The following is a 23,822-nucleotide window of genomic DNA, read 5'->3' on the forward strand; positions in this document are numbered from 1 at the left end:
CCTGAAAAGGAAACCAAAGTACCTAGTAGAGATAGAGGATAGAGAAAATGTGGTAGCAGAGCCCTTTCTACTGTCCCTTAAATACTTGTTATTCTGCCAAAAACTCTAGTCGATGCCATTAGTAATCATACTACAGTAGGCTTGCTGAGATCAAGGGAGTTGTTTGCATTTAGAAGAAATATCATGGGGTAAAATCTCAAGGGTCACAGGAGCCCAAATGAGAACTCAGTCATTTTGGCATGATGTGCTAGGCAATGAGCTCCTGTTTTAGTGTGTAATTCATACACCCTACAATGCAGATTTAGTTTTCATTTTGGAGATGGGGAAAAACGTCAAAATAGATTAAAAGTAGTTTGCCTAAGATTATGCAACTAGAGGATGAGGCTAACGTTTATACCCAGGCTTTTTACTTTATAATTTTTGAATTTAAAAAAAATGAAGATTATACATATTTATTTAAAAAAATTTTTTTTTTTCCTTTTTAGCTTTGGCTTCAGTGACAAAGTCACCATGAATGGTCATGTCCCAGTTGGATTGTATGGGAATGGCTTTAAGTCAGGTTCTATGCGTTTGGGTAAAGATGCAATCGTGTTTACCAAAAATGGAGAAAGCATGAGTGTGGGCTTCTTATCTCAGACCTACTTGGAAGTCATAAAAGCAGAACATGTTGTTGTCCCAATAGTGGCGTTCAACAAACACCATATCCTTTTGATTTTGAAATAGAAACTATGGAGAAACTGAAGAAATACTCTGAACCCTTCCCTCCTCTTGCCCTTCTCCAGATTCTCGTTTTTTAATCAAAGTTTCTGTGATAGCTGTTGTTCCTACCCATTGCCTCTTACATCTGAGGCTAAGCCTTTGTCTCTTTCTCTCTTCTGTTGGAATTATGCCATGGAAACCCTTAAGCAGAACTTGATGCCATCATGGGTAAGAAGGGGACGAGGATCATCATTTGGAACCTTAGAAGGTAAATGTGGAACTCAGTGAATGGTTTCTCATTTGGAAAGGAAATTGCTTGTGCAGGAATGGTTTTATTACATTTATCCATTGTCACACGGAGTAGAAATATGTTGGAAGGTACTCATTTTTTGGCATAGGTAACGATTTGTCTTTTCCAAGAGTGTTGCATTCTGTGTTCAGCTTCCTGTAGCTCTCCCCTTTATTTCAGTTGTGTTATGCCTAATATGATGTGTGGTTTGCCTTGAAATTTCCCCTAAGCCCATGAAAAGCAAGGTATCTTTAGGAGAATGTCTTCTGTGTATAAACACATTTTGTGTATAAACACATTCAGATATTAGGAACCATTAAATTAGCTAGGAATCATAATAAACTTGCTCATACTTCATCTTCCTTGGTGTTCATCTGAAATCAAACTACAGTTTTAAAACTTAGAAATTAATTTAGGAAATAGTTATCTGTTACTGTTACTGTTTGAGTCTCCATATTGCAATTGTGAAAAATATGTTGTTGGTCTAAGTCTTTAACTTAAGATATACGACAGATGATCAATTTATCAGAATCAAAAGCAAGCCTTGCAGCAATTCTGGAACATTCTCTGTTTTCTACGGAACAGAAGTTACTGGCAGAACTTGATGCTATCATGGGTAAGAAGGGGACGAGGATCATCATTTGGAACCTTAGAAGGTAAATGTGGAACTCAGTGAACGGTTTCTCATTTGGAAAGGAAATTGCTTGTGCAGGAATGGTTTTATTACATTTATCCGTTGTCACACGGAGTAGAAATGTTGGAAGGTACTCATTTTTTGGCATAGGTAACGATTTGTCTTTTCCAAGAGTGTTTTATTGAGGCCACTTTGGCTTCAATTTGAGATAATTTCATATTATTAAAACAATTTCCTAGCCCTGCCATTGAGTAACCATAGAGCTCAGTTCTCACTTTCTGTTATTCTACCTCTCCTCAAATAATAAGCCCTACTTGTGTAAGTTAGGAAGAGAAATCTTTGTCAGTTACTTAAAGCCAAGCATAATTTAACAACTGGTGAGAAAAGTAATGTAGATGAGACCTCTGTATTGCTAAAGATTGTAGTCCTTTATCCTTGTGAGGATAAAATCATTTGCAAATACGGTTTTTTTAAAACTTAGGATGAATGTATAATGTTGAGATATTTAGACACACAGAATGATAGGAATAAAGCACAAATTGAGTGGTAAGCCTAAAATACTTTGATTTATATTCCCTTTTTTCCTTGTTTTGCTGTCAAGCCCCACCCATTCTCACTCCCCTTTTTTAAATTTACACTTTTTATTTTGAGATACCTGTAGATTTGTGTGCACAAATCTCATGTACTCTTTATCCAGTTTCCCCCAGTGGCAGCATCTTGCAAAACTGTAGTACAGTAGTGTTGATATCGACATTGATAGAGTCAAGAGACAGATGTTTTCATCAACCGCGATCCCTCATGTTGGCCTTTTATATCCACACCCCCTCCCTCCTTAATCCCTGACAACCTCTAACATGTTCTCCATTTCTGTAACTTCATCATTTTAAGAATGTTATATGAATAGAAAGAATCCCATAGTGTGAAAGGTTTTGGGATTGGCTTTTTTCATTATATTTCTCTGGAGATTCCTCTGGGTTCCTGTGTGTGTGTCAGTAGTTTGCTTCCTTGTCCTTGCTGAGTAGTAGTGTATGGTTGGACCATCGTGTGTTTAACTATTCACCAGTTAAAGCACATCTGGATTTTTATCATTTTGAGTTATTGCAAATAAAGCTGTGAACATTTGTGTACAGGTTTTTGTGGAAATATAGTCTTTCTTTTTCTTTTTTTTTTTTTTTAAGATTTTTTATTTATTTGACAGAGAGAGAGACAGCTAGAGAGGGAACACAAGCAGGAGGAGTGAGAGAGGGAGAAGCAGGCTTCCCGCCGAGCAGGGAGCCCGATGTGGGGCTCGATCCCAGGACTCTGGGATCATGACCTGAGCCGAAGGCAGACGCTTAACGACTGAGCCACCCAGGCGCCCCATAGTCTTTCTTTTTCTAAGATAAATACCCAAGAGTATAATTGCTAGGTCCTATGGTAGTTGCCTGTTCCGTTTTTTAAGAAACTGCCAGAATGTTTTTCAGAGCGGCTCTACCATTTGACTTCCTGCCAGCAGTGTGTGAATGTATACAGTTTTTCTGCATCTTCCTGGATTCCTTTTCTTTTGTTTTTCCCTTGCTTTCGTCTCCCCCCTCGCCCCCCAACCAGGACGGGTAGGTGTTTTGTTTTGTTAATTAAGTGTATTTGCTTATCTTGCTGTGAAGTTAAAATTTAGCTCTTTCAAAAAATTGTTTTTATAGCTACAAAAATGCAACAGAGTTTGATTTTGATAAGGATAAATATGACATCAGAATTCCTGAAGATTTAGATGAGACAACAGGGAAGAAAGGGTACAAGAAGCAAGAGAGAATGGACCAAATTGCTCCTGAGAGTGACTATTCCCTGAGGGTATGTATTCAGCTCTCTTTCTGGACATGAGATAATCATCAAATAATGGAAATTATGTTATCCACTTGTGTTATAAATGCTGTCAGTGATCTCTAAGTAAAAGTATCTCAGACAGGAACCAATTTATTTCACTTTTCATGAGCACACTGTCAGAAAAGGTTTTTTTGTTTTTGTTTTTTTTAAAGATTTTATTTATTTACTTGACAGAGAGACACAGCGAGAGAGGGAACACAAGCAGGGGGAGTCGGAGAGGGAGAAACAGGCTACCTGCTGAGTAGAGAGCCCGATGCCGGGCTCGATCCCAGGACCCTGGGATCATGACCTGAGCCGAAGTCAGACGCCCAGTGACTGAGCCACCCAGGCACCCCTGTTCAGAAAAGTTTTATAATTGTAAAGTCATCAGGTCTAACAACACTTGTAGTTCTTTCACTGGGTGGTTAGATTATTTGCATTAGTAATTCTAGAATCAGTATGTCCTGTAATAGCCATATTGATTAATCCAGGCAAAAACACGAAGTTCGATGTCTCTCTTTTTTAGTTTAAAATATTCTAGAACACCTTAATTTGCATCCTAAAGCAAATATAACTACAGATCATACACATTAATACAGTTTTGTGATAAATATCTGTGACATTTGACCTTTTATAATAAGTGTTTTTGAGATTGAAATTAATACTGTTTAAAATGTTGATATGATAAGAATATTGTCTCTTAGTCACTATAAGACATATAATACTACCTTCCCTTTATTTTTTTGTGCTAAGATGATTCCATTACCCCAAGTTGAGGATACATGTGACATTTACACATTTACAACTTTCTGATACCCTAGCAGTTATATACCCCAAAACGTTATTGAAGTATGTCCTAGTTGTTAAGAAAATGTTGCTCAATTATGAAACAGGTCCAGAGGCAGGCCCAGCAGGTGGTGTGGATTTAGTGTACCATGAAGTAAAATGTTTTAAATATTGTTAATAAATTTTATAAATGACAAACACTAATTTTGAAATCAGTAATCAGGAAATAAAGAGAAATGTTCAAATTTTGTGTTGAATCTTCATCTGTCCTGTGTTATTCAATTCATTTCTTTAGCGATATATGATGGCTTAGAGGCAGGCATAGAACAGCATATTTATTTTTTAACATGTTTTAGAATATGGACTTCAGTCAAGATTGTAAAGTGTTGGGGCGCCTGGGTGGCTCAGTCGTTAAGCGTCTGCCTTCAGCTCGGGTCATGATCCCAGTGTCCTGGGATTGAGTCCAGCATTGGGCTCCTTGCTCAGCAGGGAGCCTGCTTCTCCCTCTGCCTGCTGTTCCCCCTGCTTGTGCTCTCTCTCTCTCTCCCCACCCCGTCAAATAAATAAAATCTTAAAAAAAAAAAAAGATTGTAAAGTATTTCAACTTTCTTTTTTTCTTTTTTTTTAAGATGTATTTATTTATTTGTGAGAGAGAGAGTGCATGTGTGAGCAGGGGGATGGGCAGAGGGAGACAGAGAGAAAGAGAGAATCTCAAGCAGACTCCCCGTTGAGTGCAGGGCCTATGCAGGCCTCAATCCCAGGACCCTGAGATCATGACCTGAGCCAAAATCAAGAGTTGGCCGCTTAATTGACTAAGCCCCCAGGCGTTCCAGTATCTATATTTTCATACATTAAGAATTGAAAATACATTTAGATTAGTGCTGATTGTTACAGTTCAATTTTTAAAAAATACTAAGCTTGTCTACTGTATTTATGATATTTTCCTTTTCAGGTGTACAACAGGCCTTTCTGTCTATATTAGATTTTGCTTGTTATTTTTGCCTAAATAAAATTTATCATTACTTTTAAAATGCAATAGTAATATATATACTTGACAAAGAGTCAGAAATACAATCCTTTTTTGTACATATGTACATTTTTTAAAAATTAAAATGAAATATCACATATGCTGTTTTATAACTTTAAAATGTTTTATTTGTAATATAACATAATATTCATATAGGTCAATAGATTGTTTTCTGCAAACCATTTTTCAGGCTATAGTATATTGAGTATATATATATTTTTTTTTTGTAAAGATTTTATTTATTTGACAGAGACATAGCAAGAGAGGGAACACAAGCAGGGGGAGTGAGAGAGGGAGAAGCAGGCTTCCCGCTGAGCAGGGAGCTTGATGCGGGGCTCCATCCCAGGACCCTGGGACTATGACCTGAGCCGAAGGCAGATGCTTAACGACTCAGCCACCCAGGCGCCCCTATTGAGTATATTTTTAAAGAAAAGCAATCAAATACTAATAACAGCTTTATAGTCTATATTGTTGAAGAGTTCATGGGTCCTTTATCAAAGCAAAGTGGTAGGTTTCTTTTTAAATACACATATCAGTAATGTTGAACAAATGTGTAGGTAATTATTTGGAAAGGACAGATATTGTTGTGTGTCTTTGCAGGCTTACTGTAGTATATTATACCTAAAGCCAAGAATGCAGATCATCTTACGTGGACAGAAAGTGAAGACACAGCTGGTTTCAAAGAGTCTTGCCTACATCGAACGTGATGTTTATCGACCCAAATTTTTAGTATCCTTTTTTTTTTTTAATTACTTATTTGTCGGGGGTGGGAGGAAGGAGGGAGGGAGGGCACGAACAGGAGGAGCGACAGGCAGAGGGAGAAGCAGTTCCCTGCTGAGCAAGGAGCCCAATGTAGGACTTGATCCCAGGACCCTGGGATCATGACCTGAGCTGAAGGCAGACACTTAACTGACTGAGCCACCCGGGTGTCCTTTATTTTCCTTTTTACGATGCTGTATAAAGATACATTTATAAAGTGTATTTCTCTTCCCCCCTTTCTCCTATCCTGATATGGAGTCTAATCCTCTCCAACTTTGCCTTTTTCTTTACACTTTTGGATTCATTAAAAAATGACTTGGAAAGGATGATTTGGGGGGAGTGAGGTGGTGTGTTCAGAATTTTCCTTAACATTTAAGACTAAAACGGTGAGAATTACTTTTGGATTCAACTGCAGAAATAAAGACCATTATGGGATAATGATGTATCACAGAAATAGACTCATCAAAGCTTATGAAAAAGTTGGATGTCAGTTAAGGGTAAGCTTTATATCTGAAATCTCTATCTTTTATAAAAAGTTAAAGTATCTTATTGGGTCAAATGTGAAATATGCTTTGCTTAATGACTTTTAAATGTCAGTGTGTTTAATAATGTTGGTATGGCACTTGAACTTAAAATACTTTTATATTAATTTCCCGCTTGGTCCAAATAATCTTATGAGGGGGACAGAATATTTTATCTCTGTTTTACAGATGAGGAAATGGGGGCTAAGAAGTTAAGTAACTTGCCCTAGACTTAAAATGAGTATGGTTCTTAGATCCAGATGCAGATCTTTTGACTGTATTTGGATATGGATCCCTGATTATTTTTGAGATGAAATTGGTTAGTTTTATTTAGTCCTGACTTATTAGCCAGAAAAACAGGATCATACAGGTGATTTACTTCTTTGGAGTTAATTTGTAAATATATTGGAGCCTTCCTCCTAAACCACTTCCATTGTTGTAGAATTCAATTTAGGATGATGCACATTGCCCACTATGCTAGTCTGTTCATCCTTTACATGTTTTCACAGAAAGGTTTTTTTGGAGTATATGTGTTAAGAATTCAGTGATAAATTCTGAAAATGAAGTTTGTTAAAGGTATTAAGTCTAGGCATATCTTGTTTTCCAAGTTTATGGTTTTCATTTTCTATTCATCTTGTTTCATTCTAAGTTCTTTGTAGAATGGTGTGAGCTCTACACAGTATAATAGTGTGGGTTTATCTTGAATATTGCTCAACAGGGGTTGTAACTCTGTTACATGACCCAGAATATAGCATTTTCGCAAAAGTAAGCAAACTTTGTTGGATTCTTTTTGGTAACCACTAATTTCAGAACCACTAAATACAGAAATCTGGCAACCATGGTATGAGGTGTCAATAACTTTTATTTAAAGTGCTAATTTTCATTTATAATTGGACTAGTAATTTTCATCAGAAATATTCTATAATTAAAGTTACAGGGAATTTCACTGGTAAAATTAGAAATGCATTTTTGGTATTAAGCCTTGTTTCTCAACTGCTTTGGGATTCAAAAGAAGCAATGTATCTGCAACAGAATGTAAAATATTTTTTTTCTTAATCATTTATGAATCTGACTTAAGATACACAGCCCATTTTTCCAACCAAGTTAAATTTGCATTGTGTATAATTTCTGGCTAAGGTTGACCTTGTTAGAAATAGGCTTTTATAGCCAACTCTTACATTGTTTTTCTTTACCAGGTGATGGACTGGGCATAGTATTTGCATTCTGTGGATTCAATAAACAGTTACTAAATAAGTGTCAGATACCTGGTATGATTTGCCGTGCTTGATGCTCAGAATAAGAAGATGATAAGATACAGAGCATGCTCTCAGAGCTCTGGTGAGGGGAAAATGTGGTACAAGTTGGAAGAATCAGAAAAAGCTTCTTGGAGAAAAGTGGTGATTGAGATGAGTCTCAGTTGATGTTACTGTGTTGAAAAGTCTGGCAAGGGTTTTCCAGGCAGAGAAAAATCTCTGCAAAGGAGGGGAAAGAGGCTTCATTAAGGGAGTAGCTAACTGCTTGGGGCATATGCAACTAAGTCAGGAGAGTGATGGAAGAGAGATAAGAAGATGAGGCCGGAAAGAAAGTGAACAGGAACTACAAATTGAAGGGTATTGTGGTTTATTAATGGTTTGAGATGAGAAACCACTGATGGTTTTTAATAGTGTGGGATTACGATTAAATCTGCATGGTTTCATCTGTATTTTTGAAAATTTTCACTTTTCTTTCACTTTTTCCTTTTGTAGACTCAGCTGTAATTGTGAACAGAATACACTTGTTAATCACATATAATCAGAATATATGACTCCTATACTTTGATTTGAATATTTTAGCTAGCAGCGTTTTAAAAATAACGTGAATTCAACTGGCCTGGGTTTTTACTTAATCACCATTAGCAACTGGATGTGTAACTTTGGATAAATGATTTTAATTTTTATCTAGCAAACTTTTGGAATATCATTGCTAAGGTCTTTGCTAGATACTGTGGATATAGAAAGGAGGTAGTTGTGGTTTCTACTATCTAAGAAATGTATCCCAGTAGAGGTGGTCTTTTTTCTTTTGTATAAAAGTGGGGATGATAATACTTGTCTAAATGGGTATTTGACAACAGTGGAAGTGGTTTTGGAGGAAGGCTCTAATATATTTAGGAATTAACTTCTAGAAAAGTAAAATATACCTACCAGACACTATTTTTCTTTCTTTCTTTTCTTTTCTTTTCTTTTTTTTCTTTTCTTTCTTATTTGACAGAGAGACAGCGAGACAGGGAACACAAGCAGGGGGAGTGGGAGAGGGAGAAGCAGGCTTCCTGCTGAGCAGGAGCCCGATGCGGGGCTCAATCCCAAGACCCTGAGCCGAAGGCAGACGCTTAATGACTGAACCACCCAGGCGCCCCCAGACACTATTTTTCAATCTAAATTTCATAAGAATCATGACATAAAATGTAGGAAAATGGTTCATATAAATTATAAATCTTTGTGGAAGGGTAATTATTTTGAGCATCATGTCTTATGCTTGAAACACTGATTTCATTTTCTTTTTCAGGCAAACAATATGGGTGTTGGAGTAGTGGGAATTATAGAGTGTAATTTCCTAAAGCCAACTCATAATAAACAAGATTTTGACTATACTAATGAGTACAGGTATGTTACCTATTGAAGTTACTTTTTACAGTTTATTTTGGAAATACTTTCATCTCTTTTCCTAAACTGAATTTTTTTTCTGTCTTGTGGATGTTTTTATATTACAGAATTTTAAGAAAATTGGTAGATGAGAGGCTTGCATAGAAAACACATTTAGCCATCTTCTCCCAACCTAGGAATTATATTTTACTCCATTACCGGTAGAAATTCGTTCTTCCCTGTCTTTATTGATGAAGTATTTCTGAGATTTATAGTAAAAATAGAGGATATTTCTGCTTTCTTGGTGTCAATATTTACTGTGTAATATCCTGAAACTTTGTTCTTATTAGATGGGAACTTGAAGGTAATTTAGTCCTGTGTACATTAGACAGAAATACTCCGATCTTTTAAGAGTGGTTAGAAGTCACAGAATGAATATGACCATCAGTTTCACTTGTAGATTTAGGAGGCACACTTTCCTTAATGAGCACATAATGCAAATGCATGTGAACATTGGTGATAAAGACAAAAATAATGTCATAGGCCCTTTTTTCAAATAAAGAACAAATAAAGTAGAATAAATAATAAATGTAAGAGCAAATCAATGAATTAGATATCACATATAATACAGAAAATCAGTATATACTCAAGAGTTCACTCCTGAGGCAGAGGCTACTCCTGTTAGTTGAACAGGGATAATTTAATATAAGGAATTATTAACTAGGATAGTAGAGGGTGATTACTAGAAGGGGTAAAAGAGAAGGTTCCTAGAACTAGCAGATATAAAAGACTAACATTCCCTCAAGGTTGAAAAAGAGGACTAGGAACTAGGAGAGGACCCCCTGCCCCTAAAGTCAGAGATTCAGATCTTGTAGCAGTCATGACAAACATAGGAACAAGCTACCTGCAAGTTTCTTGCCAGAAAAAGAAGGCCTGGCCAGTGCTGGTCTGTAGATGTGACCTGCTGTTGCCAGAGGCTGTGGGTGGGCTGGAGCTGTTCTGTAGAGGAGACCTGTTTTTGCCCAAGGATGTGGGCACACTGGAACTGGTCTCTTGCTGGAGGTTGTAGGCTGCTGGAGAGCAGAGCATGGGTAGAGAGCACAGATGGAGCTCCTGGGGGCCACTGGGCTCCAGACAAATAATAATAATATATACCAGAACCTGAGGCACACATGTCTTCTCTCACCTAGCGGTTTCATTGACCTGTTAATCCAGTTCAGCATTCCTCAGGCTGCCAAAGGATAAATGTTTACGTGATCAAGCTTCAGAATCACAAAACTGAGCAAAGAAGACTGGGTGTGGAGCTGAGAGACAATAAGTTCATAACTGAAAAAATCAAAAAGCCCAGTTTGTTCTTTGATAAGATTAGTAAAGGGGCAATAAAAGGGGAAAGAAAGGAGAAAACAAATCATCACTATCAGAAACAAAAAGGAGACAGATGCAAAAACATCAAAGGAATAGCATGAACGGTTTTTTACCGTCTTAGATGATATGGCACATTCCTTTATAATTGAGTCAATTTTTAGAAAACTTTCCACATATTAAATTCAAACATTTAAGAAGGAAGTAGCACCAGTCTTACACAATCTTTAAGATTTTATGAGGGCATGTAATTTTGGTAGTGAACATGTGAATACATTACAAGAAAGGGATTTATGTCTCTCATGATCAAAATATAAAAATTGTAATAAAATAATAGCAAATACCCTCTAGTGATATGCAAAAAGGATAATACATTAAAACCAATTGGATTTATATTGCAAGATGACGTGATTTTAATATTCAAAAATCAATGTAGTTCATCGGTACAGAAAAAGCACTTGATAAATTGCAAGTCCCATTTGTAATTTTTTTTTTTTATTTGAGAGAAAACACCTGCACAAGCGAGTGGGGCGGAGGCAGGGTGTGGGGGTAGGGTGGGACAGAGGGAGAGGGAGAGAGAGAAGCTGAAGCAGGCTCCATGCTGGGCGTGGGGCTTGGTCCTTCGACCCTGAGACAGTGACCTGAGCCAAAGTCTTGAGCAACCTAGGCACCCCGCCCATTTGTAATTTAGGGGAAAAAAGGGAACACTTACAAAATCATTAATAGAAGGGCATATTAGCAATACAGAGCATTTACAGAAACACCAAGCATCATTCCTAATGGTGAATTATTAATAGCTTTCCCCTTAACAGTGAAAATGAGATAAAGATTCCTGCTATCCACCATTGTTCTTGAGGAAATAATCAGTATAATAAGGAAAGAAAAGGAAGTAAAAGTTATAAGGGTGAAAAGGAAGAAATAAAACTTTTCTGTACAAGATAGTATTAAGTATATAGTAAGTCCAGAATAATATGCAAATTTAGAATTAATAAAGGAATAAATTAAATGATATATATTCTAGGGTTGCTGGATAAGAAGTATTCAGAAATCAATTGTATTTCTGTTTACCAACAACTAAAAACTAGAACATGAAATTAAAAAAAATTCATGAAAAGTTTAAAAAAAAATCAAGTACTCTGGAGTAAATAAAATATGCAGCATATACACTGAAAACTATGAAATATTGTGGAGTGAAATTTAAGCCCCGAATAAGTAGGCAAACCAGGTTCAAGAATTGGAAGGCTGTATATTATAAAATGTCAGTTCTTCTCCAATTAAATACAATTGCAGTTTTTTAAAAAAATCCTTGCCAGTTTGGGTGTTGATATTATTAATAGGCTTATTCTAAACTTTATGTGGAAAGTCAGAAGACCCAAGATAGTTAAGACAATCATTAAAGAACAACAAAGCAAGAAAACTTAACCTACTAAATACCAACACTTGTAAAGCTACGGTAACTAAGTGTGGTATTAATTAAAGGATAAGCAGTCTGTTGAAATAGAGAAGCCAGAAATAACCCCCCACTTTTTATATGTTTGGTGACCTGATTTTTGACAAAGATTACATCATGTTATAGTGGGAAAATGATCATCTTTCCAAAAATGCTGGATCAGTTGGCTATTTGTATGGTTAATATGATTAACCATACAATATGACTCCTACCTCAAAGGAAGCAAAAAATCGATGCCAGATGGATTTTAGACCTAAATAAGAAAGACAAAAACAGAAAATGAGAACAAGAATATTTTAAAAACCTTTAGTTAAGCAAGTTTTTAAAACAAGGTGCAAAAAGTATTGATCATAATGGGCAAAATGGAAAAGTTATTTAAAATGAGTAAGACAGAGAATGTTGGCAAGATGTAGAGCATTTGGAGCCCTTGCACGTGGCTGGTGGGTATGAAAATCGATCAGTTTTGAGAACTATTAGATTATCAAGTAAAACCAAACATCAGTGCCCACGCCTATGACCCTGCAGTTTCATTCCTCAGCATATTCTCAACACAAATGGGTGCAGTCTCTTGGACTGAGGAATAGTGGTGATGAGAGGAAGAGATGAAGAAGACGTGAAAAAGTGAAATGCAGGGAGGATATGTTTGGGAAGGAAGATTCATTCTCATTTGGACACTTACATGTTATATGTTATGTGGTAATGGAGAAAAAATTAGTGGGAGATAATGGGTGTGGATAGAAATGTCTGATTAATCTGCCAGTGTAGAATTTGAAGTCTTGACATTTGAAAGCCTTATTTTAAATTTAGAATGTTACACTGACTGTACCTTGTGTGTGCATAGTTCTGGCAAAGTTGGTGCTTAACTCAGATGATTACTTAAGTGTGGCCTTAAATCCCACTGGTTTGATTTTTACTAATATCTTATTGGGGAAGAAGTGACAGTCTTAACTGTGGGACAGAAGCTATTTTGAAATATACTTGCTGGTGATGATAGCATACTTTTATAAACTTAAAGTTTGAGTTCTAGGGGCGCCTGGGTGGCTCAGTCGTTAAGCGTCTGCCTTCAGCTCAGGTCATGATCCCAGGGTCCTGGGATCGAGCCCCACATGGGGCTCCCTGCTCGGCAGGAAGCCTGCTTCTCCCTCTCCCACTCCCCCTGCTTGTGTTCCTGCTCTCGCTATCTCTCTCTCTCTGTCAAATAAATAAATAAAATCTTTAAAAAAAAGTTTGAGTTCTAATATGAATTGAAGCTTATAAATTTATCGGTTGGGGTTGGAATTCAGAGAGCCTGTGGTACTCCCACTAATTGGTCTGCAACATACTTTCTCAACAGAGGACACAAAATATTACTATTTGTATCTTCAAAGATGATCCTGGCTCTGTTCTGGGAACTTAAAAGTGTCCTTGTAGAAAATTGCCATTAGAGCATTCTTTACTAACTGTACCTTTGGGAGTCATCAACCTCCCCTCCCCTATAGTGTCCACATGATCCTTACTAAGTCGCTTGTGCTTTTTCTGTGTTTGACAAAGATTTAAGCTTTATCTTTTTTTTTCTTAAACTGATTTTGATTTGCTTTTTTAGGCTGACAATAGCAGCGTTAGGAGAAAAGCTGAATGATTACTGGAATGAAATGAAAGTGAAGAAAAATGCAGAATATCCTCTAAATTTGCCAGTTGAAGATATTCAGTAAGTACAATAAAAAATATCAACCCACTCTAATATCAAGATGTGATGTTGGAGCGTATAGGGATGGTACACAAACTTTGAACTAAGCCAGAGGAAGAAGTAAATTGTACAACTCCAATGAGCACACCATGAAATGAGTCAGTGAATGTATACATTTATACATACACACAAAAGATTCATGAAGCAGTATTTATCCATACATTCATTGCATGCTGATACTTATTTCTTTTAAAAAATGTAAGTCGACCCATTAAATTGATCCACTAATGGGTTGTATCTTATAGTTTGAAAAACTCTGGTCTTGTGTAATAGGATCATGAGTCTAAAGCCAGACCTGAATTTAGATTTTAGTTCTGCTTAAATAATGATGTGACATTGAACATGTTACTTGGCCTTTTATAAGCTTCCTTTTTTTTTTTTTTACTTGTAAAATGGGAACATTAGTAGCACCTCCCAGAGTTACAAGATTTAAAAACTATGCCTAACAAGCATTCAGTAACAGGATAGCACACAGAACCAATTCTGTGAATGAATGAATAATAACTGTACTGATGGAAAGATGACCAAGATGTATAATGAGGAACAGAAAAGATGCAATTCAGGGGTGCCTGGGTGGCTCAGTTGTTAAGCGTCTGCTTTCGGCTTGGGTCATGATCCCAGGGTCCTGGGATCAAGCCCCACGTCGGGCTCCCTGCTCCACGGGAAGCCTGCTTCTCCCTCTCCCATTCCCCCTGCTTGTGTTCCCTTTCTCACTGTGTCTCTGTCAAATAAATAAAATCTTAAAAAAAAAAAAAATGCAGTTCAATGTATTAATTTCCCACTTTATTTTTTTAAAGTGTCTATATACACATGCATAATTCTGCAAGCATAGAAAATTCTGCCAGGGTTTAAAAAAATGAACAGTGGTAAGCTCCTGAAACAAGGGGTTTGTATTTACTTCATGAATTTCTGGAGCACATCCGACTTTGACCCTCCAACTCTTGATTTCGGCTTAGGTCATGATCTCAGGGTGGTGAGACAGAACCCTGCGTCATGCTCTGCACTGGGTATGGAGCCCGCTTGGGATTCTCTTGTTCCCTCTCCTTCTGCTCCTCCCCCCTCTCTAAAAATAAACAAATTTATGGATTGTTTCAAGTTTATGTAACTATGCAAATGCATTTTTAAAAATTTAGATATAAAAAGTTATTGGCATTATTCATATGTTCAGTGAATTGTTAATAATTGTTAAGTGAAATGTTAAATGAATACCTAAATTCTTCATAGGATCATTGTAATTTTCAAATGATAAAACTAAGCATTTTATAAACTAAAAGAATATACAAATTTTAGATATTCAGAGATACGCTTATGGTAGAGGCTAAAATGTAATAGAATTATTAAAAATGCTTAAGTTATAGTAATAACAGCTTGTCTATTTTCTGTACTTGAGCTAATAAATATACTAGATTGGACATTGCAAATGCTAACATAATATAAATTTCAGAGCAAGGCGTTTGGAATCTTAAGTTTGAATTTTTATTACCAGAGAACAAATTGAGTAGTATGCTATTAAACAAGACATACTTAAGTCTCTGTTTAAATTGGCCTGTTAGCTTTAACCTTTTGAAGGTAACCAAAATTGTTTTTAAAAATTTAACTTGCTGTACAACAATAATTATGTCGCAGGCATTTCAGGAACAGAATTAAATAATAAAGGCATTTTGTGGTAGAAATGATGTAGAGGATCTAATGAAGTGTACTTTGCATCCGTATTTTCATACTAATATTATGTTGTTTTGTTACAGGAAACGTCCTGATCAGACATGGGTTCAATGTGATTCCTGTCTAAAGTGGCGAAAATTACCAGATGGGATAGATCAACTTCCAGAAAAATGGTATTGCTCCAATAACCCTGACCCACAGTTCAGGTACCATATAGTTGGTAGTACCCTTTTTGGAAAGGCAGAAAGTACTGTTCAAGATGTATGAATAGGCGCTGGTGACGTGTTATTCCCATGTGATTTTTCTGACTAGAAATTGTGATGTTCCAGAAGAACCTGAAGATGAGGATTTGGTGCATCCTACTTACGAAAAAACCTACAAAAAGAAGTGAGTATTGTATTAATGTTTGGTGGGGAAATAATGCTCAAATTATTAATAGTGGTGGGTGTGCAGCATTAATTGGATGCTTCTCCAAGATCAAGCTAGTACAACCCAGAAAAGATTATGACCCCAGAAAAGATTTTGATGTGGATGCATAATGCCAGCTGCTTTTTTTGTTGTTGTTGTTTTAACTTTATACTGTGGATGTCTGCTCTTTTTTCACTTGCTATTTATCCTATTATCTACAAGATAGTTTGCATACAGAATAGTTTGTTTTTGGGGGCCACACATAGGTGAATCATAAATGAGTAATGCCTGATACGAGTTTATAGTCTTAGCAGGGAAGGTGAGATATGTGCATTATCAATGAGAAGTTGATGAGTACTGTAGAAGGCAGGATCCAGTCCTGTTGGGAAGCCCATAAGGAGAGAGGACTTCTGGCTGGGGATGGGAAGGGAAATCTGGATCGGGAAAATTCATGAAGGGTATTTGTGTAATAGGCCTTGAAGGATGGGTTAGATGCAAATGTATGGGAAACTGATTTGTTCAGCTTTAGAGCAAATACGTGAATGGGCATGATGGAAAAGGAGGGAGGGAGAAGCTGGGTAATGGAGGACAGTCAGCCCTGGTGAACTGTAGGCCACTGTCCACACACACAGGCTGAGTGCATGCAGAACTTCCCGGTGGTTTTGATTTAGAGTGCACGGTTTTTGAAGATAAATGCAGCAGCAGGACTGTGAGTAAAGAGACCAGTTAGAAGCCTTTGTGTGATGTTCCAGCTCAGAGGTCTGAGAATAATGCCGGTGAGGGTGGAAGGCTTAAGGCAGACATTGGGCATTACTGAGGTAAGAGGCAGAAAGTATTTCCCACCTGAGGGCTTACAAATGAAATTGAGGCAGAGTTCAGGGTACATATCTGAGTGACTCAGTAGTGAAATGCCAAGTATGTCATTGAGAAACAGTGAAAAATAAATATGTTCACTTTTCTTTCTTTTTTTTTTTAAGAGACAAGGAAAAATTCAGGATCAGACAACCGGAAATGATCCCTCGGGTAATTAATGAAACCTTGCATTTTATAGCTGTGTATTATATTGGGTAGTGGGTAGTTTAACAAATAGTTTTAAAGCTTAAGAGTTGCGTAACAAATGGAGGTGATTTTGTTCATTCAGTTCACATACTCCTTTTCCTATACCCCTTCTTTCCTAGCCCAACAACTTCATTGAAACTGTTCAGTTTTATTATTTAGTCGGGCATCTTCTGAGGAAAGGCAGGCATTAAGAATCTTACCACCCAGGCATCTGGGTGGTTCATTCAGTTAAGTGTCTCTTGATTTTGGCTTAGGTGATGATCGCAGGGTTGTGAGATGGAGCCAAGTCGGGCTCTCTGCAGGGATGGAGCCTGCTTGGGATTCTCTCTCCCCATCTCCCTTTCCCTCTGCTTCTCCCCTTCTAAAAAAAAAAAAGAGAGAAAAAAATGATGAATCTCACCGTCACATAGGCAATTAAGGAAAAATTCACAGGAAGCCCTGGGGAGCCATGTTCTGGTACTAACCTGGACTAAAGCTACAGTGTTTTTCTTGACCACTTTCTTAGTGCTTAATGGTGTTAAGGAGCTTTTTCTGAGTATATGGGTAGGCAGTTGTACTTCTTGTGTAAGGAAGTTTGGTCTGCTGCAGATGTGTATTTTTGCTTTTAGTTACATTGAAATGTTTTCTTAAGGCAAAGGCTGAGGGTCTGGAGGTGAGGACAGAACTGGGTGAAAAAGAATAGTGGGCGTACTTATTCTAAAGGGAGTATCTTTGAAAAAAAAATAAAAAAATAAAGGCAGTATCTTTGACTTTATTTTCTATTTCTTTTTTTGAGAAAAATAAGTTTTTAATTGTATTTCATTAGGTTCTTTATAGCATAGGGTCAGTAAATCTTGCTATAAAAGACCAGGTAGTAAGTATTCTAGGCTTTGTGGGCCACATGCAGTCTCTGTTGTGTATTCTTTGTTCTGTTGTTTTGTTTACACCTTTAAAAATGCACAACCATTCTTCCACTCACTTGCAGGTTGGATTTGGCTTATTGGCCTGTTAGTGGCTCTATGGTGTAGACTAAAGAATTTACATGATTAGGATAGTTTTCAGTGTTTTCTGGGATGCAGGGCAAAGGGATAATAGTATCTCGTGTTTTGGGGCATGGCACATTAAAAAAAGTCCTTTAAGGTTGATTTTTTTTCTTCCAACAGATTAATGCTGAACTCTTGTTTCGGACAACCCCCGTGTCAGGTCAAAGCTTTTCTCCTGTGAAGGAAAGTGTTCCAAGAGGACATCTTTCAGAAGTGGCAAATACTTATGCAACAAGACTTATAAATAATCATCGAGGTTCACCCCAGTCTGAACCTGAAAGCAACAAGTCAGTGGCTAAAATGTATTTTTCCAGTGGGGAATGAATATTAAACAGAGCCTTTACTTGACACTTCTATGGCAGTAATGCACTTCTAAGAAGTTGTAGTTTATATATGCATGTAAAAAGTCTTAAGGATAAGTTAGTTTACTTTTTTTTTTTTTAAGATTTTATTTGAGAGAGCAAGAATGAGAGAGAGAGCACATGAGAGGGGGGAGGGTTAGAGGGAGAAGCAGACTCCCTGCCGAGCAGGGAGCCCGATGCGGGACTCGATCCTGGGACTCCAGGATCATGACCTGAGCCGAAGGCAGTCGCTTAATCAACTGAGCCACCCAGGCACCTCACTTACTTACTTTTTTTTTTTTTTTTTAAGATTTTATTTATTCATTTGAGACACAGAGAGAGAGAGAGAGAAAGCATGAGCAGGGAGAGACGCAGAGGCAGAGGGAGAAGCAGGCTCCTCGCTGAGCCAGAAGCCCGATGTGGGGCTCGATCCCAGGACCCTGGGATCATGACCTGAGCTGAAGGCAGACGCTTAACCATCTGAGCCACCCAGGCGCCCCCCCCCTTTTTTTTAAGATTTTATTTATATGACAGAGAGAGCACAAGCAGGGGGAGCAGCAGACAGAGGGAGAGGAGAATCAGGCTTCCCCCTGAGCAGGGAGCCCGATGCGGGACTCGATCCCAGGACCCTGGGATCATGACCCGAGCCAAAGGCAGACGCTTACCTGACTGAGCCACCCAGGCGCCCTTAGTTAATTTACTTTTATTATCTAAACTTACCCCACCCCACTCATGCCACCCATTTAAATCAATTTTTAAAATATCAGTGGTAATCATTGTGGAATTTGATCAAATTTTAACTTCTTTGAAATTCTGTATAATATGAAATTCCTGCTTTTTAAATTACCATTATCTTAGAAAAACATGAAGCAATTAATAGTACAGCACTATAATGTCAAGTGTGACCCATGAGTTCTTAGCTCATGGCAGGCTGTTTATTTTGGATGAGTGGATGGAGAAGGGAGGGAGAAAAAAAGGTATGAGTGATAGGTAAATTGGACAGTTAGCTCTCTTGACTGGAATGGTCAGGGAAGATTTGGGATGAGGTAGTACTTGGTTTGGTTCCTGAAATTCTGAAAGCAATACTCTGTGCAGGTGGCCATTCAGAGGGAATAGAATTGAATACAGGTGAAGAAGAAAACACGATGCCAGTGAACTAGGGGATCAGACTGAACTACACTTGGTCTTTTTTGTTGAAAGATAAACATTGAAACCAGGTTCCCAGGGATAGTGGGATGGGATTTTCTGAGCGGTTTATAGCCTTCATTAAATTCTCAAAAGGATTTTTGACCTCCAAAAGGATTAGAAATAACTGCTTGCATGCATATATACATCAGGAGGGCATGTTCTAAAATAGTTTGCTGTTTGTAGCCTACATTTTTGGGGCTGGATTGCTACTCAACTAAGAATTTGTGTGAATTTTTAAAAAATAGTCTCCTTAATGTTCTTGGCTTTTCTTCTTAAAGATGGTTCCAAACAAAGTAAGAAAAAGTGAAATCTGTAAAGTTTACAGATAAAAGATAATGGAATTTATTCTTTTTTTTTTTTTTTTTTTTTTTCTTAAGGGGAGAGGGGCAGAGTGAGAGGGGGAGAGAGAGAGAATCTCAAACAGGCTCCACGCCCAGGGTGAGCCCTGAGGGGGGTTCAGTCTCACAACCCTGAGATCATGACATGAGCTGAAATCCAGAGTACTACGCTTAACCGACTGAGCCACCCAGGTGCCCCTGAAATTTATTCTTTGAAGTGATTTATTCCATCCAAGTGGAAGAAGAGAATAGAGAAATTTTTCATTAATTTTTAAAGCCTGAAGATTTTGAAGTTTGAATTTGAGAAAAATACAAGCTTTTTTTTTTTTTTTTTTTTTAATATATATAAGCTTTATAAATAAAGCCAAAGACTGGAAAGATGTTCCTAAACTAAGTCTTCAGAAAGACAAATAGGAATTAGCTTCATAAGAAAAATAACAGGGCAGCTCCCAGTTAAGTGATTAACTCCATGGAACCCCAGGCATGCTCCAAACTCGGAAGCATTTCTTAAGGCAGAAAATGGGTGAGAACAGGAGGCTTGTTTGAGAGTTTAAGGAAGAGTAGTTCTCTAAACCTCTTCATAACCTGCCAGGTCTGGTGATGTGGCTTCTCCTTTTCCGTCAGAAGGTAGGATGTTTTCCTTCTGGAGCAGTTTCACTGCTGAAGATGTGCGTGAGCCACTGTTTTGAAATAGGAGGAGTAAGGGAAAGTGAATACTAAATGATGAGAAATCCCCTGCCTTCCCCTCATTGGGCCCCCAGGGGAAAAGCCCTGGGTGGTGCTGACAGTTTGAGCACCCTTAGCACCACAGGGCCAGCCCTCACTGCTTCTAGTCGGTCTCACCCTGAAACATAAAGATAGGCAGAGATCACCAGGAGTACAAACTGAAACAAAGGGAGTAGAGGAAGCCCTGTGAAATTTACTGGGAGGTGGGTAGGTGTGGAACAAACACATTTCTTAGAAACGATAAGCAGGTAGAGGGTAGAAAAAGGAAAACACAAGGTACAGGAGGGCCAACATCTAAATACGGGAATTTCAGAATGGGAGATCAGAGAAAACAAAGGGGAGGAAATAGTATGACTTAACTTCCACTAAATACACAGCAAAAATGTCTGGAAAAAGATCCAATCTAAGAAACATGAAATTTTTGAACACCAGGGAAAATAATTTTTTCAGGGAGAGAAAACACAAGTTACCTTCAAAAAGATCAGGAATCAGAATGGCAGGAACACCAAATGGTACATAACAATGGAATGGTGCTTTTAAAGTTTTGAGAAAGTAATTTCCAACCTGGAAGTCTATATAAAAACCAAGCCAGCAATAAAATTGAGAAGTGAATAAAGATACTTTCATCATATAACCTTTCACATTTTTTTATGTCCTGTGTACTGTTTATCAAGATTTTATTGGAGACTATGTTCCCTCGATATGAGGGAGTAAAGCCAAGAACCAGAAGAACCTTTCCTGAGATGGAGGAAACAGGAGGGCTAACACCTAGGGCCTAAACAATAAACCTCAGATAACCCGCTGAGGGGGAGCAAATAGTATCATTTGGTGGTAAATTCACAGAAAACTGAGTCAATGAGGAAAATGAGGCAGTTTTTAATTCCAGGAAAATGGAAGGAGAGGGCATGCTGGTTTAGTTTGTGGCTCACCTTTGATCATCGAGCATTGATAAAAATGACAGCAAACTGGAAGGGCAGAGCCATTCACTGAGCGCTGGAATGCAAGGAGCAGACCTGGAGGGGAGGGGGCATTCCCATTTGGCCGTGTATATATTGAGGTGCCCAGAGGACATCAAGTGAAGGGATGTTTGGGAGTATGCAGAGCTCCTACTTTAAGGCAAGCTAAGTAGTCTAATTGTTTCCTCAGCTGTACAGGAGAAAATCCTCTCTACTTCATTAAATCATTGAGCAGTGCTGTGTTAAACATTTTTTTAAATGAACATGGACATTTCTTAGAATTTCAAGATAGATTGCTTCAAGTCATCTATTTTGTTCATTTCTATATTTTATAGTCTTATATTTTATATATTAAATTTTTTTCCAGCCTGAAACGGAGACTTTCTACTCGTTCGTCCATTTTGAATGCAAAGACTCGGAGATTGAGTAATCAAGCATTTGAAAATTCAGCTTATAAAGATGATGATGATGAAGATGTCATCATCTTAGAAGAAAACAGTACTCCCAAACCTGCAGTAGATCATGACATTGAAGTGAAATCAGAACAGAGTCACATCGAGCAAAGTGGTCATCAGGTCGAGCCTGTGGCTGATAAGGGACCTTGTGCCCCAGCTGGTTCATCAGGCATCTCATCATCCAGGTGTGATCAGGGAACCACTGCGGCTACCCAGACTGAAGCCCCAAGTGTAGTTGTTAAAAAGGAAGAGGCACTTGAAGATGAGATAGATGCACGAAATGATGCAGCTGTGCTACCAGCCTGTGTGGAAGCTGAAGGGAAGGCACAGGAAACCCAGGACACCTTTGATAAATCTGCGGGTGATGCTAGTTGCCAGCTAAATGAACTGAAAAATGAGCTGCTTCTAGTTACCCAAGAAAAAGAAAATTATAAAAGACAGTGTAATGTGTTTACTGACCAAATCAAAGTGTTACAGCAGAGGATACTGGAAATGAACAACAAATACGTAAAGAAGGAAACTTGCCATCAGTCTACCGAAACTGATGCTGTATGTTTACTTGAAAGTATTAATGGCAAATCTGAAAGTCCAGACCACGTGGTATCTCAGTATCGGCAAGCTTTGGAGGAAATAGAAAGGCTGAAGAAACAGTGTAGTGCTCTGCAGCATGTGAAGGCCGAATGCAGTCAGTGTGCCAGTAGTGAGAGCAAAAGTGAAGTGGACGAAATGGTTGTGCAGCTTGACGATGTGTTTAGACAGTTGGACAAGTGCACTGTGGAGAGGGACCAGTATAAAAGTGAGGTGAGTGTATCATTCCGCATAGAGTCCTGGGAGTCCCAGGGAGTCTGAACCACAAAGAACTGCCAGTTGCTAGATTGGAATAAATTACTTAGTAATATTTCCATGTATTGACTGTGTGTTGCCCTGCTGCTTCTCAGCTGGGGAGTGGTCATCCTGGGGTATATGGAAATACGTGTTGAGGAGTTGGGCATTGCTAAAATTTAATGGGTGGTGATCAGGTATTTTAGTTTCCTGTAGCGTACTGGAAATTGCTGTGTAATGAAGGATTATCCTGCTCAAAATACTGTTCTCGTTCCCATCGAGCCAGTCAGTTGCTAAATATAGGGAACATCACATCCATTATTAATAGGCCTTGCAATAACCATGCAAGGTAGGTGATGATGTCCTCATTTTATAGATGCACCCTGTATGAGTTACGATTAGGTGTATTGGCAGGTGACCAAAAACACCGTAGAGCCGTGGCAGTTCCACAGGCATCCAAGACAACAGGCTCCTGCATTGTTGCTTCGCTTCTCAGTGTGCCATTATGGTCCGAGGTGGCCTCCAGGTCCAGTACTCGTAGATCTATGTTCCAAGCAGCAGCAAAGAAGAGTGCAGTTCCTAAAGTTTGCTGATATTCCACCTGTCAGAACTTAGTCATCTGGCTAATGGGTGCTTTGGAAGTGTAGTCTTCATTCAGAGGTTCTTCTACTGAGGAAGAAGGAGAAAAATGGTAGACGTCAGGAGATAGGTAGTAGCCTCTGCATCTACCCTCCATTCAGATTTAGAGAGCTCCTTTTAGAAACATGTATTTTATGTATTGTATTAATGTGGTGTTTGAAAGAAGGGTTTTTCTGCTAAAGAATTTGGAAACAACAGGATGGTGCTGTACTGCCCCTTCTTCCTGGAAATAATGCTGACATAACAGCTCATCCAAACATTCATCTTGATGTATTGGCTTAGAGTTAGATGACAAAATATATAAAAATCAAAACGAGCTTTCGGTTACAACTTAGAGCTGGTGAGTGTGCAAGAAATGAAAGCCACTTTGACGTCGACATAATTTAGGCATTTTTATCTTGGTTTTCCAGTTTTTAGGTACCATTTGTTTTCAGTCAAGCGGTAGTTAACATTTCGTATTCTTTGAATGTGACAAGATGTGGAGGTGAAACTAAAA

At 38.1% G+C, this 23,822-nt stretch overlaps 1 protein-coding gene across 1 annotated transcript in view; it reads left to right on the plus strand.

Annotated features, from left to right (window-relative positions):
* Window positions 1-23,822, plus strand: part of MORC3 (MORC family CW-type zinc finger 3) — a 41,976-nt gene that overhangs the window by 13,423 nt on the left and 4,731 nt on the right. Inside the window, exons 4-15 of the mRNA XM_035017667.1 lie at window positions 486-700; window positions 1,497-1,644; window positions 3,302-3,449; window positions 5,875-6,003; window positions 6,411-6,530; window positions 9,096-9,193; window positions 13,567-13,671; window positions 15,456-15,578; window positions 15,685-15,759; window positions 16,758-16,803; window positions 17,982-18,148; window positions 21,778-22,666. Of these exons, the coding sequence (XP_034873558.1) occupies window positions 486-700; window positions 1,497-1,644; window positions 3,302-3,449; window positions 5,875-6,003; window positions 6,411-6,530; window positions 9,096-9,193; window positions 13,567-13,671; window positions 15,456-15,578; window positions 15,685-15,759; window positions 16,758-16,803; window positions 17,982-18,148; window positions 21,778-22,666 (2,263 nt within the window). The remainder of the gene's footprint in view (window positions 1-485; window positions 701-1,496; window positions 1,645-3,301; window positions 3,450-5,874; window positions 6,004-6,410; window positions 6,531-9,095; window positions 9,194-13,566; window positions 13,672-15,455; window positions 15,579-15,684; window positions 15,760-16,757; window positions 16,804-17,981; window positions 18,149-21,777; window positions 22,667-23,822) is intronic.

Source organism: Mirounga leonina, unplaced genomic scaffold (genome assembly GCF_011800145.1).
Source record: "Mirounga leonina isolate KUSES-001 unplaced genomic scaffold, KU_Mleo_1.0 Mir_172, whole genome shotgun sequence".
NCBI classification, from domain to species: Eukaryota; Metazoa; Chordata; class Mammalia; order Carnivora; family Phocidae; genus Mirounga; species Mirounga leonina.